We start from the raw sequence: 15,408 nt of genomic DNA, 5'->3' as shown, positions 1-15,408 counted from the left end.
TGTTGTGTCCAGATGTCCAGACTTTGACAGGAAGGGTGGGCTGCAGGGGTGACCCCTGGGTGGAGTAGCCAGGATTTGGGCCTGAGAGTGGGTGCTTAGTGGTGCCTATGGCCAGGAAGCGTGGGGCTGTGGAGAGATGGAGACCAGCCCTGTTGCAGCATCACTGGGACAGGGGTGACCCCAGCTCATTGTTGGCAAGTTAAATGCACAAGAACACATTAACATAAATCATTATACAATTGTCTGCCCAAACTTGATAGCAAAAATTAATCATTACGTTTTTGAAAGCATTTGAGTTGCTAATGCTTTATTTTCCACTAACTGGGGAATATAAGAAAAACAGAGAAGTTCAGGAAATGTTATTCTGCTCTAGATTTCCTATTTGTTTTTATTTCCACCATGCCAGAGAGCCAAATCATACATTAAGTTAAAATCAAATTTACTTACAAACAAAAAAAAAAAACTAGCCAGTGTAATTGTATTAGGGGAGTCTGGACCTTGTCCACCTAGTCTTGAGGCTAACAAATGAAATCAAGTCACCTACTAGACAGAGGTGTAAGTGCCAAACAACATAAATGAATGCTTCAGCTCCCAGTAGTACAGAAAAGCAGAGCTTCTTGTTCTGTCATGCCTATATTCCATGATAAGACATCAACAGCCATGACTCTCAAGTGCTGAACTGTGTGACTTTTTCATACAGAAACCTCTTAGTGTTGCGTCTCTGACAAGAGTGTGAATACACTGCAGTTGGATGTGTGACTTATAGCAAAAATTCATTTAGAAATCCCTACTGGGAAGCAGTTTCACTCCATCCAACAATATACAAAAGATAGCTCATCATGCCCAGCTGCACAAAATTTAGGCTTCAGGAGAAGTGCTATTCTGATGCAGGTCAGCCTACCAATGTGCTGCTGCAGGACAGAAGGACAAAACCTGTCATTATCTCTTTTAACACCATAGCCTTGATTTACAGACAGTTATCTACATTTTGTCTCATATAGAGTGGTTAAAATAGAAATTTTTTGAATAAAAGATGTTGAATCTCACACGTCAGTCATATTTTCCCCATACATAATATTCTGTATGCTCTCTAAGGCTTTTTGAAACAGAAAATTAAATCCCTTTAAGCCCACACCTCCCACTGCCATTTCTACCCTATTATGTCCCCAACATCTTGGAATGCAAAACAATTTTCCCCCAGGAAGGCTATCAGGGTAGCATCTTTGAACAAAAAGCACATTTGAGCTTATTTCAAATGGAAGCAGCAGAGCAGGGGAGCCATCCCAGAATTAAATGGTCCCTTCAGTGTTGTGGTTTATCCTAAAAAACAGACACATAAATATAAATACATCATACAGAAATAATCTAGCTCCAGTGTTATCCCAAATGAATAAAAAAGAATATCCAAGTCAGTTAGTATACCTCACCAATCAGAAAGACTTTTTGTTTAGTTTGATGGAAAAAACCCTTTGCTTCTATCAAATAAACACAACAGTAAAGATGATGCATTGAAACATTTTAGTACAAGAATAAAATCTGTCTAGTTTCACACAAGTGCATGAAATTTGTTGCTCTGGTATGACTTTCTGCTTCTCTCTTTAGGACACTGCTTCTTACTCTTTATTCAAACCAAGTTTGTAATTTTACCATATATTTAACATGCTTAAAATGAAACAGTATATCAGGGGGATGTATGTGTGGTGTGACTCTGAGGAAGCAGGGGATCTGATCTACTGAGTAAAATTGGATCTGTAAGCAGAACTTTGTAATACAAGGCTGTTACCTTAGAATATTCAAAATATTCTAAATTAAATAGGCAGTTGTTTATTTAAATGATCAATATTTTCTCCTGAATTTTATGCAGAAGCACATTAAATGCCCATACCTAACTGGATCTTATGATTATTTTGGCCAGCATATTGGTGCAGTTCTATATAAATAAATAAGCTGTTAACCATGGGTGGTAGCTGTCACATTTGCAAATGACATTGACAGAGCTAATAAAATGCTGCAAGCTAGATACAAGCTTGGGTGGAATGATGAATTTTAAAGAGAAGAAAAAAAAAATGTTCTGATTATCAAGAAGGAAGGAAGAAATAGCTCACTGCAAAGCAATCAATACCCCACAGAATTTTTGTGTATTAGCAATAAACTCTTAGTAAGCAAAGAATGCAATCTTCATTCTGCAAGAGGAAGTGAGAATTTTAAGTTTTAATGTATTTACTTGATATGCTTACACACAGAAAGACCTCCATAGAGCAATTTATAGTCCTAGTCCCATACATATATTTTACTATAATCAATATGATTATATTGTCTTTTGTTAAATTAAATGCATGACTATTTTTTTCTCAGTAAGCAGCATTTTTTCTTTCCTAAAAACCAGTGTATTTTTACATAGACAGTATAAAATTTATCAGAGAATATAACTAAGAGTAATTTATTTTAAAAGTTTAGGCACTGGAAAGAAGAGGAGTAATTATAATAAAACCAATCACTAATTTGCAGGTAAGAAGTAAATGTGTTTTGGCCACACGTTTCTTTTCCTTCTGCATAATGTGAATAATTTATTTGCTTACTACATGGACAATGTAAAATTTATAAGTTCATATGCTTAAAATATGCATTTCCTTTATTTTAATTTATCACATTGGAGAAAAAGATGTGATAGTTCAGAGTATTCTTCTAAATTACCACTTTTGGCAATGGATGGGTTTAAACGGTTACTTTGGTTTGCTTTGAATGTCTCAAGTTTTAACATATATAATTGGAATCATTGCTTTCAAAGTTGTCTTTGAGCTATCCTAATGCTGAATAAAACATGTAGCTGAGTTAGTTTCTCAACAGGTATTTTGTCAGCTACAGCCTCATACATAAAAGGAAAGAACTCCCTGAGTGTCACAGGTGATGTGATTAATAGTTGAGAAACGTAGTGGTTCACATTTCTATTTGTCTTTAAAACTGATTCTCTGAATATTTTATGTGGTTTCTCTGTCATCGCAGGTCTCAGTAATTTAATTAAGTAATGACTCACTTCAGAGCATTTTGAATGGGATAATAGAAGCCTGTGGACAGTACAGGATGAGTAGAGGCCAGCAGTTCTTGACTTCCATTTCATAATTCATTGGACTTTAAATGAACTTGTGAGTTCATTTTCCTGACTGGCGTTATCTACGGATGAAGCAAGTCAGCTGAAGAAGGTTCACGAACTATATCTGTAACTGGGTGACTGGCAGATTTAAAAGATACAGAACAGGATGGAGGTAAGAATTAAAGGGCTGGAAATTAGTTGATGGTTTCTTTGTATTCCAAAATGTTAGGCATGAAACACTGGAACCAGTTTTAATGCTATTGATACTTGGTCTCATTTTTAGTAGCTCTCCTCTTTGTCAGAAACCCGATTTTTTTTTTTTTTTTCCTTTGTCAGAAGGCAAAAAACCAGGAAAATAGTGCAGGTCAACAACACTGTAGCTAAGAAAAAATTGCAGCTGTGTGACTTCCAAAGCCACATCTGTCATGGAAAAAAGACTGTTCACTTTTAGTACTTGGTTGTATGCCATGTGAAAAATAATCTAATTTTGTTTATTTCAAATCTGTTAACTAAAAGCTTGTTTTATAGTTCTTATTTTTTTCTTTTTCATTTTCTATTGTGAAAAATAATGATAGTAGATTTCTGTTTATTTTCCATATGTCAGTTGTAATTTTGAAATTTTTGACTTATTAGATATTATTCCCATCACTCATTTCTTTTCCATTTTGAAGAGTCCTAACTTTTAAAAACTCCTGATATGCATACTATTTCACAACTATTAACCATTTTCTTGATTTCAGTGTGCTTTCTCTTGTTTTTTGAATGGGCCTAGACTGTTTTACTAAGTAGTTGAAATGTGGAATCACTCTGAATTTTTGAAATAGCATAATGACAATTTAAATTGTTTTTTCTCTTATTACCAAATAAATTTTAATACCAGGTTTGTTTATGTTGGTTTTGGCCACTACCTAGCAGATATTTAGTTAGAAACAACAACTCAAAATAATCTCCCTGAGTAATAAATTTATTCTGAGCTGATGGTGCAGGTGCATTTTGGGTAGGTTTTGCCTGTGCCTATTACCTTGTATTTTTTTCAGTTTCAACTACAACTTCAGTTCATGCAGTAATGATCCATTGATTGCTTTGCAAGTAGTCACAGTTTGCTTTTCTAGATTATCTTTGGCTCTATCAAACAATTCCAATCCTAAAATAATGCCTAATAGTACTCTTTACACTGAAAAGCCCTACAAATTAGCCCTGTATATTTCTTCCTGTTCTTAAATCTGTCTTTAAGATCATGTCCTTCTATCATAAGTTTGATGGAAGACTTTATCAAAATCTTACTGGAAATCCAAGGGACTAAATCATATTACCTTTATTCAAAGGCTTGTTGACACTTTCAAGAAAACCTAGAAGATTAGGCTTCTATATAAACTAGGTTTACTTTTAGCTTGCATATCCTAGGAATCGCTGTGTTCACTTGATTTTGCTGTTTGTCTTAAGTTCCTGGACACTTCCTGAGAATATTCGCGGAATAGAATGTGTAGATTTTGATCTTTTTCAACACTTTCGCCCCAGTTTCTTGAAGTATCTAACAAAAAGGGACTTTGAAAGCTGAAGTTGAGATTCTAAATCACTTAGATTGAAGGTTCCAGGTTTTTAGCAGAAATTATGACTTTGAAGCTTCAGTACCTTTTGTTTTAGCATCTTCTGTTTAGAGTACATTTATATAAGGAGAGTATTGATTTCAAGAAAGCATATATGAACAGTGGGGTCTGATTAATTCCAGACTGGAAAAAAGTATTAATTCCCTGCTAATAGGCATATATTAGGGTATTTTCTGAAGGATAGATAGGGAATCAATGATAGAGACAGGAAAAGTATTTTTGTTTATGGATGCATCATCTTTTTTTTTCATGGAACAGAATTTTGCTTTTTGTATACTAAGCTCAAGGAACAAGTTTTCTTTTACTGTACTGTTGTTATATACAAAATATTTTACCTCAATTCTATATAATTGCATATACAAAGAGCTTTCTTATCACTAAGTGAACTGCAGTTTCATGTCCATTATTACTGGATCCCATATGGCTATTCCTCTTTCCTGTGTACATCGTGTCATTATCCTTTATCAATTTCAAAAAAGTGTAAGGACTTTTGCTCATCCATAAATTTTCTGTTGTAAATAACCAGATATATCAAGTCACCCAGAAGCAATCTGGGTAGCTTTTGTCACTGTTCTTGCAATCTATAATCTTTATCAGAAAAATTAAAATTCTGCTCCAGAAGTGAGGAAGTTGTAGCAGTTTTTCATTAGAAAAGTACAATGCAAAACTTCCTGCAAAACAAACTAAATACTTTCAAAATGTGTGTCAAATTAGCAAGCCAAAACCTAGGTGCACCAGTGGGAATCTGTGTGTATATGACACATCCAGCAGTGTGGGTTATTTGCAATACCAGCAATAGAAAATAGCATGGCCTGAATAGTATAAAGAAACACAATAAGAAACAAATAAATCATTTTTAATTATGTCCATTTTCCACAGTATTTTTTCCAGATTTCTTAATCTATCCCCATTATATATCACATATAACTTAGGTTTTTATTAACTTGAAGGGGACTAGTCATAAAATATTGCAATTTTATTTCATAAAATTTGCAATACCAATTGTAATACCTTACTTAAAAATCTGTCCTGTATCACTATGTATTTTCTTTTGTGACATATTTCTGATAATTTCTGTGTAGTCACATCTGTCCTGTGGTGTTTGTTGTCTACTCTACTACCCTTCCATTGCTCTTCATGCTTCCTATAATTCCCTTCCCTCTCTTATAAGTCTTTGTAACACTGAAATCAGAAATCTTGGCTTTTATGTAATTACTTAGGCAAATAATATCGTTTTCTATGTGACCTTGGACACTAGGGTCTTGGAAAATATAAATGCTTAAAACCAGCTTAAAACCACTTTTTAAGTTAAAACAGAAGGTGATTTGAATTTTGTAATATCATGCAGGGAAACAAAAGTTAAGGAATTCAGCTGTGATAAAGTCCAATTTAAATGTTTGCTCCAGGGTACAAAAATGAAGATTAGTACATTTGGCATCAGATACCACTGAAAAGTATCTCCATTTTTTCAGAGAGATGCAGCTTTATTCCTAGGTTCCCCTGATATTCTTAACCTAAGCTACTATACTGCAGTTCTTCGAGCATCCAATGCAAAAGGGGGCCTGTGGGGGTAGGAAAAAAAAAAAAAGATGAACAGTAAAGCAGGGTACAAAGTGAAAAATATATAACTCATGTTTTCAGGATCATTCAGCCCCACAGAGCTTGAGAGAAAACAAGAATGTTGTTTTCCCAAAATATGAATTAAACAAATAGTAGAAATTCATTGAAACTTCTAGTGGGATGATGATAAAGGAATAGCTGAAGTGGGAGATCGCCATCTAACATCCTGCTCTGAAGTCAGTCTTGCACATCCATGATAAAGTGTTTTGACCGGTAAGTTATTGATTAGTCCTTGCAGATTTTGGTGGGAAGTTCTATCCCGGACTTGGTCAAAAAACTGTCCTTCTGACAGAATTTCCGTCAAATTCAACAGAAGTGACTTCTTAATGTTCTGAGGAAATCAAAAGAAGAAAGTTTGTCAAAAAAGCGTAGTGAGTCTTACTGAAAAAGTAAGAAAACCTATTGATAAAGATAGATGAAATGGTCATTTGGAAAGGACACAACATCAAGTGATTATTAGAGGGATTTTTTTTCTTAAATAGCACTACATGGAATAGAATATGTTTATGAGGTGATGGTTTCTGATACACCTAAAGAGTCTGAGCTTCTGTTTCACATACACGATTTGAGAGTTTTACTTTACATTTCATTTCCTTCTTTCAGAAAATTGCAGTTATATAATTCATTTAGTCAACACTTAAGGCATACTTTGGCAGCCTACATTAAAAATTATGCTAAAAACAAGTAAGAAAGAACAATAACATAATTATTTTTATTGTCACCAACATCATATGCAAGAAACTTGTTTTTCAGAGTTGATAATCCAATTCGTATCATAAAGAAACATATTTTCAAGTTTTCTCCTTTTTAATAGAGCTGCTAGAGATAAAAAAGGTTTGGATCGCTTAACTATTCTGCTCCATGTTAGCATTTCTAAGATGAAAATTTATGTACCACAAAGCATTAAAACTATCTGGAAAATGCAAGTTTGATTTTAAAATAGTTAATATAGTTTTTAAATAGTTAATATAGTTTTTAAATAGATTATGAGCTGTGTTTACGTCTTTTGAGAAATCCAAACGTGGTTTCTGTGACATAATCAGTATGTGTGTACTTTCATACACTTTTTCACTTCAAGCATAGTTTTAAATGAATAGACCTACACTAGCAGAAAAAAAATAGTTTGCTTAGTAAGAGTGAGCTCTACTTTTCATGCACAACCTGTGTTTGATTTCTGCCCAGCCCAAATCCAATAATGAAACTGTCTGTGAGATGTGTGTGCTCGAGACTTCAAAACAGGGCTGAATTTTAATTGTTGGTGCTTTGTCCCCAGATCAATTCCAGAAGATAAAGGGAAGAACTGCTCTTAAACCAAGGATATTAATGCAGATTTAAAGAAACAATACATAGTCTTAAGAATAAGGTTGAGAGCAATTGAATTTGTTTCAAGACAGTTAATGTGGTAGGTAAAGTTTTGTGTTAAAACTGTCAGAATTGTGTTCACACTGTTAGACTGACAAACGTATTAAGACTAATTCCTACCCAGAACTCTAGCAGAAGATATGGCAGTTCTGATATTGGAGCAGTTCACTTATTTACGTGTACCTTTACTGAGATTTCCATTGAGCTCACCAGGTATTTGCACATTGAACATGCATGATGACAAGGTCCGCCATGGTGGAAGTTCCTGTGGACTCTGATTTTATTCAGGTTTGGCTAGGACTCTGTGCCCTATGATCCTCTAAGAGTGCTAATCCCAATGTCCATATTTGCTTTGAGGGTATCTCTGTTGGAGTATGTTTCTGCAGGTGCTGACTGCCTATCAGCTGTAATATGCTGTGTTGCACATACTTCCAGAACAAACCAGATTAAGAGACAGCTAGAGTGGAAAGTTTGTTGGATCTTTGGGACTTCCTTGATGGACTTGTGAGGAGTTACAAGGACACAAAAATGTTACATGGAATCATGAAGCCCACAGAAAAAGTCTGCTAAACTCACAAGCCAAACGTTCTAGCTTTTGAAGACTCTCTGCACCTAAGTATAAATAATATATTTGCCACATATATAGAAGTAGTATGGACTCCAAATAAAATAAAAATCAATTTCAGGATAATATAAGATGATAGCAAGCTTTGCTAAGAAAATAAAAGAAAAAGAAAATTCAATCTTAAATAGAAAATATTATCTAAAATATTTCTAAAAATTCTTTTGAAAGTTTAACATGTCAACTGAAGACCAAAACAAATACCACAAAACCTCCCTGAACTTGCATTCAGATTCAGGCTGACAATATTTATCTTGCAAATATTATCTTACCATAATATTTTTTTTCTGGATCTGTGGTGAGGCACATGTGAAAATTCCATAGTATGGTGGTACACAATCTAAATTGGCCCATAGACAATAGAGTAAGTAGGGTTCAACAAGAAAATTTTACTTCTGTTTCCTGTCTACCCTAGCACTATTTTTTTATTTCAGTCTGGGAAAGACAGCCTTTCATGCAACAAGTTTGTTGTGAGCCATGGTATCATTATTTTCTAACACAGAATTTGTTGATAAAGCTTTTTAATTCCTTTGAGAAAGAATGTGTGATTCCTTTGCACTTGCATTGCCTGTGCCTGAGCTTGATCATTATAAATGTCCTTGCCTGTTTTTGTCTTGTGTCAACTTAGGATGATAACCATGGCTTTTATCACCGATCTGGATTCATAGATGTGCAATTCCCCAATTCACTCATGTGGATAATGTATTCATCCTATGACACTGTATTTCAGTTTCAGGACAGTGATGGCTGGAGAGGAACAGTTGCCACAAGTAAAAGTAATGAACCATTTAGCAGCTATACTGCAGTCTGTTGTAAAGTATCTTATGGTGTCTCTCTCCATCCCTATCCATCTGGAGTAATAATCATGTGAGAGAGTCTTTGAAATAGTGGCACAACCAAGGGGCTATATCAGGAATTACAGATCCAGTTCAAGTTCCCATACAGTTTCTGACATTGGCCTCATTAATACAACTGTGTCGCACATGAGTTGTAAAGACAAAGAGCCTTTAGATGTTCTGGTTCCTTGGTGAGTATAGACTATAGGAGTGAAGACAAAATAACACATTCTGGTTGTGGTGAGGAATACAATAACCCATCACCATAGCAAAGAGCACATTTTATTTGAAAAATACAAATAAAAGATTTTGTCCCTTTTGTTTATTAAAAGAAAATGTAATAATTTCTATCAGTAACACTTGCATAAGGAGGTATACTGTACATTACTCTTTTGTTAAAAAAAATATATATATTTTTTGGAGACTTTGGAAAAATAACAATGGCCCAAAACTTGCAACACACTTCTAATGTTCCTTAGAATGCACTGTGCCATTTATATGTACTGCAAGTACAAGGTCTTAGCACTTTATAATACACAAAGTAACGCTAGGCAGCATAATTTTATATCCTTCTTTGCATTTAGAATATTCCCTTTGTTACCCTTGTGTGAGTTTATGATTTTGGTTAATTCCAGACCGGTCCAATACTTATATTTTCTAAAGGATGATTTTGAAAATTCTTAGACCACAGAAATTTTGTAATTCCTTTTAAATAGCAGAAACAATACTTTCACATAGACATTTTCTTTCAATATTCACAATTTAAGCAACTGCATCAATTAGAATTAAAACTCAAAAATGTTTGCAGTTATTTTGGTTTTCTAAGAAGAATGCAAAAAAAATAAAGTGCATAAGAGTGAATTTACTTTCAACTTTTACGGCATTCTATGTGTATGCAATAAAAGGTAACACTGATAAACAAATTAATTTGTTCTCAATGTATGAATCTTAATCTAACACCATCTGAATTCAACTCTTCCCTGTCTTTAAACTGCATTAAACTACCTTTTTGACAGGTTTTAGTTTGAAAAAAACAGTTTCATATTTTAAAATTCTTATACTGACGATTTTTTCAGACAATTTTGACTTGTCAAGATTACAGCATACTGAGTGGCCTCGCCATTACAAGAAAGAGGATGTATTTGAAGGAATGCAACTAATTATTTTGGTGGAAATGTACTATTAGTTGAATGGTTGTTGTAGAAATCAAACTGAAATAGAAAACCCTGAAGTATCACTTCGCATGTGCCATTTAACTTTACTCAGTATTTCCAGTTTAAATCAAACTGGCAGTTTTCATCATTCAGTTCTTAAGCAGCAACAGGATTAATATTTAGGCTAATAGGAAAATATTTGAGAATATGAGTACACAAAAAATCCATGAAAGCTTTAAGCATAGTCTATATAATCAGACTTTAACATAAACTTGGAAAGAGTTTCCCACAATACTTTCACTGAATGTATACTTTGTTTAAATCAGCAATGCTATGAAATGATTGTTCCATGCATGGCATACGGTGTTAATTTTCTTCCACTTCAATCTAGGTCAATATAGAATTTCTCAGATATAGTTTAAATTTTTTTTTAGGACATAAAGACCCAAATGAAAAAATTGTGAGATCAGGATAATAAATCTGTAAACCTGTTTTTTCTGCACTGTGAGGACTTCTTCTGTGGCTCTGAAGATTTAATATTCTGGTATTTGTCATGCAAACAACACGACACTGTGATGTATATTTGAATAAAACACAGTAAGCATAGCAAGCATGCAGACATATCATGATAGAGAAGCACATTTGGCGATCACTGTGGATAGGATGTACCAATCAGGACACACTACAGCATCACAGAAGCAGCCTTTCAATAACCCTGCAGAGTTTTAAAGGATTCAGGTTTCCTGGGGCATGATGCATGTGCTCTACAGCAGCAAAGGGAGCACCAGGGATGGTGAAAAGGGGATTCTTATTTCTCTGAGATATTATTAACTTAAACAGACCATTAGCATAAGGAGTGACTGCTTGCTTATGTCACTGCACTTCTGTTGCCTTTAAGCCTGAACGTTCTGTGATACAAATAAAAAAAAAAAAAGGCAAGAACAGTGCTTAAAACACAAAATACAATTGATTTCCCCTGCTTTGGTGTCGGGCCAGAGGGAATAGACATAAAGATAACTAATACCTAGTTCTCAAAACTATAATACAACAATGAATGCAATTTTCATGCAGCTGTGATACAAAGTATTATGGTAGTAGTAATTCTGAAACATTTTGTTTTTACCACTCTACTCATACAGTATAAAAATTTAGATGTTGGCATAAAGCAAGTGTGACCTAAATAAAAAGAAAATTTCTCCTAACAAAATTGCACACTACTAGTTGCTTTATTTGGGACAAAACTGAAACATATCCTAGATCTACCCTCCCAAAAAAGACAATATATAAACCATTCTCAGCTTGTGCATAACTCTTACTGCATCTGTTTAACTTCACTCTACAGTAAGAACGTTTCCTTAAATACATTTCTAAAAGATTCTGTATTTCATAAAAAAGTTTAAAAAAGAAAATGAACACAAATTATTAAACTACGTTAAAGTCATCAGCAGAATATCTTAGGGTTCAGGGGGTTTTCCCTACTATATTTTTCCAGTGGGTTCAGATTCCGAAAGAAAGAAGATTAAAAATTTTAAACAAAATAGTGTACTAAAAACCAATTCTGGAACTACAATGCAACTAATACTTTTTAGAGTGTAAAAAGTTTCTTACAAAATTGCTTGCTGTTTTTTCTAGAAGGTTGTTTAAACGAAAAGCAGTCAACAACATCTCAGGAAGGAAAAAAAAAAAATCTCCTCAAAGTAAACTGATTAGAAATGTCTAAGAGCAACCCAACAATAGAATAAAGAAAAGAAGGCTTAATTATCTAGTTCACCTGTGTGGCTCACAGATCAGCAATAAATATAGACTCTTCTTTACTAAGCTGAATGTAAGTGGCAGCTAAAATGCAGAGGGAGGAATCTAGTGCAGCATACAAATCCTTATCCCTCTGCACACCAGACCAGACAGTAAGAAAAAAGTACACAGCTTCTACTCTGAGAGTTTTTGTCTCTAATTCATACTGGAAGAAGTCCATTTCTCTAAGTGGAGTTACAGTTAGAAGCAGAGGACTGTTAATAGCTTTCGTGAGCATTATATATATCTTTCATGGGATATTATGAGTTCCTGGTCCTCTCACAGTATTATCACCAGAAAGACAAAGAAAAGGTTAAAGTTTCAAACAAAGCAAAGGAAAAATCAGAATCTGCTAAATGAGGTGATAAGCAGGCTGCTATGTTAAGCAGAATTGTTTAGCAGTCCTACAGCTGCAATGCTAAAAAAAGAAAAAAAAAATTGCTGGATTAGGTGTTAAGCAGTCTGCAATGTTAAGGAGAACTATCAGTTCTGTAATGCTATAAAGTTACTAATGTAAGAAATCAATTTACTTAATCCACAGGAACCACAGAAATGGTATATTTCCTCCACTGACTTAAAATGTTCCTGTTTCCATGATGCTTGAAATAGGGAAAAACCATCTTCTTCTGCTTAGGTGGCAATTACTCTAAGAGAAATAAATATGAGTAGATTGAACTTAAAAGAAAAATGCATCATCATCATCTTATTCTCCTTGTTTCAATTTTTGCTATCCCAATGTCTTACCAGCAGCTCTATTTTGCTTTTAGTCACGCACAGAAATAGAGAAACATTATGATTAAGAACACTGTGTTTTAAACAGACTGTTGTAGCTTCTGGACTCAGACCAGCAACAGATTTAAAAAGCTTCAGCTCTTAACATAAGTGAAGCACAGTGAACCAAACAACTGCATAGTTTAATGGTGCTGCCATTGTTGTTTTTATTGAAAAAGCGTATGCTTCATCTGCTTCGTTGCATAAAGGGTACTTTGGGCCTATTCCATTTAAATGAATGATGTTCCTTTGAAAAGATAAAAAGAATAAGCACAACACTGGAAACAACACAGTTCCTCTAGCATGCAGAAACAGAGCAGGTCTGGGGTTAAGGGCTAGAGCTGTGTTTGAGCTACAGATAATGATGCCCTCCATCTGTTAGCTGGTTATGGATGACATGATTATGAAGGACATAATGAAATGACAGCTTCTCAATGCAACCTGCTAAATCAATAAGATTAAATCATCAAAGGACCATTTATTTAAGAGGACAGGTGTGGCCTCTTAAATGTAAAGGAAACAGACTGGTAGCACTTCTCACACTGATAGTAAACCCCGTTGGCTACTTCACGTTGGGATCACAAGGCCTAGAGCACAGCTAGAAATGCAACATCACAACCATCTGCCAGAGATTTGATCCTCTGTTAGCTCTCTTCTTAAACAGACATGACCATAAACTTACTGTAGCTTGGAGATGTTACGCATATTGCAATAAAAATGTTGTTGCTTGCCTTTACTTTAGGTATTGTTGCAGATAAGGTACCAGGGACTTTATTGAGCAATTAAAAAAAAAACATACAAGGGACAATAGATCCTTTTTTCTGTATTTTTCAAATTTTGACTTTCTTCCAATTGGAGAACCCAGTTTCAAATATGAAAAGGGCACTTGTTCTACAGTAACTGCATACACTTAGTTCCAAGTACTGTATTCACTTTTTTTGTTACTGTTGCTGTCATTATCTGTCCAGTTGTTTAGGAACTTCTCTGTTCTGGGAATTACAACTAAGTTGTTCTTTCTGATTCTATTTCCCCATAGAGTTCAGCTAGCTTCTTGAACTCAGGTCCCCAGTCTCCAAGGTAATTATAATCCTGGTCAGAGTGTGTCGTTGCTGAATCCAGAGAGCTGATAGACCCAGCTTCTGATCTATGACCCTCATAGGCATATGTCTGCAGGGAATCATACGGGGGCACACTGGGGTCCAGATCAGCCTCTGCCAGTCTTTGTTTAATGAATTCCTGAACATCTATACTGTCAAGGCTTGAGGAGGGATGATGCCTGGACAGAGGCTTCACTTCAGGACGAACATCCCTCCGGTATTTTAGCTCTTCAGCAGCAGAAGGATTCCGCAGTGCTGTGATGTCAAATGCTTCCGTGTCTTCCTCTCCACCGCCCTCATCATCGTATGTCACAACATTTTCTCGGACATCTTCTTCTGAAATGATCAAAGGCTCCTTCTTGCTACGTCTTAGGGTGATGAAAAGGACCACAATTGCTAAAGAGAAAACTGCAGATATTAGAGTAGGTTTAAAGTTTACATCTGAGTATGCTACAGAAATAGCAGACACTAAGTCAAAATACAGTGGTGTAATATTTTCAGGCTGGTATTTTCAGTACTGGTATTTGGGATCATTTGCTACTTAGTTTATTAGGGATTTCATAAAGGAGATAAATGGAGATAACATTCTTTCAGATAAATGAGAAACGAGTAACTATAGTTGGCATTTTTCAGAAGCATAGGCCAGGGCTTTCAGTGCTTCATTAAAACCAATGTTGAGCATATAAATTGAATTAATATGTAAAAGGTTTATTTTTTTCTTATGAATATTCAATTTTGTGTAATAAAATACAAAATAGCAAGCTAAATGTATAACTATATATTTTAAACCAGCCTTCTGACAAGAAAATACTGAAGTAAGCTGTAAGGAAAGTAGTTCTTAGAAAATGTAATCTTTGGGAAAAAAATCCTCAAAATATCCTGTTGGTCACATTGCAAGTACTATTATTTCTTGCCACTCTATAAGAATGCAGCAAGTCACATGAATAGCACAGAGTCATGTATGCAGCAAGTTGTGCCTCTGACAGGAAAAAAATCCCAAAACCAAAACCAACCATAATATTAACTAATGGGTAACATTCAAATTGGCCCAGAAAAATAAATAACCTAAAAAAGTCAGGAGGACATGCACTTGCAATGGCATTAATCTTATGAGTCTGCTTCTATTCTCCTATGTCCCTTGCCCCTGTGGATTATGTTGCGCATTGCTATCAGTTTATTCCACAGAGGTAATTAAGAAATGGCTTTTGTAGAGTGCTAATGGTGTTTCTTACAGCTTAATGCATTTCAAAAAGCTTTGCCCATCTATTTTCTATCATTTTTCACACTGTTCAAGACATGGAATTAGAGTCAGTCGCTTTCTGAAATCTTTCCAAATTACAGAAAAAAAGATCTGCAGTGCTAATTACTTGATAACCTCTGGAAAAAATTCTACTGGATTCCAGATATTCATGAATGTACTTTAAAAGCATTTTTCCCTATTAATTTTAGCTAAACCT

At 34.7% G+C, this 15,408-nt stretch overlaps 1 protein-coding gene across 6 annotated transcripts in view; it reads right to left on the bottom strand.

Moving 5' to 3' along the window:
- Positions 1-5,533: 5,533 nt before the first annotated feature.
- Positions 5,534-15,408, bottom strand: part of CDH18 (cadherin 18) — a 524,400-nt gene continuing 514,525 nt past the window's right edge. For 5 of the 6 annotated variants that reach the window (XM_032117579.1, XM_032117588.1, XM_032117598.1 and 2 more), the window contains one exon: positions 5,534-14,359. In XM_032117579.1, coding sequence (XP_031973470.1) covers positions 13,857-14,359 — 503 coding nt within the window. In that variant the 3' untranslated portion in view covers positions 5,534-13,856. The remainder of the gene's footprint in view (positions 14,360-15,408) is intronic. The other variant, XM_032117622.1, reaches the window with a different exon arrangement.

This window comes from Corvus moneduloides, chromosome 1 (assembly GCF_009650955.1).
Source record: "Corvus moneduloides isolate bCorMon1 chromosome 1, bCorMon1.pri, whole genome shotgun sequence".
Taxonomy (NCBI): domain Eukaryota; kingdom Metazoa; phylum Chordata; class Aves; order Passeriformes; family Corvidae; genus Corvus; species Corvus moneduloides.
Note: the sequence above shows the minus strand (reverse complement) of the source record. Positions and strands in the feature narration are given on the sequence as shown.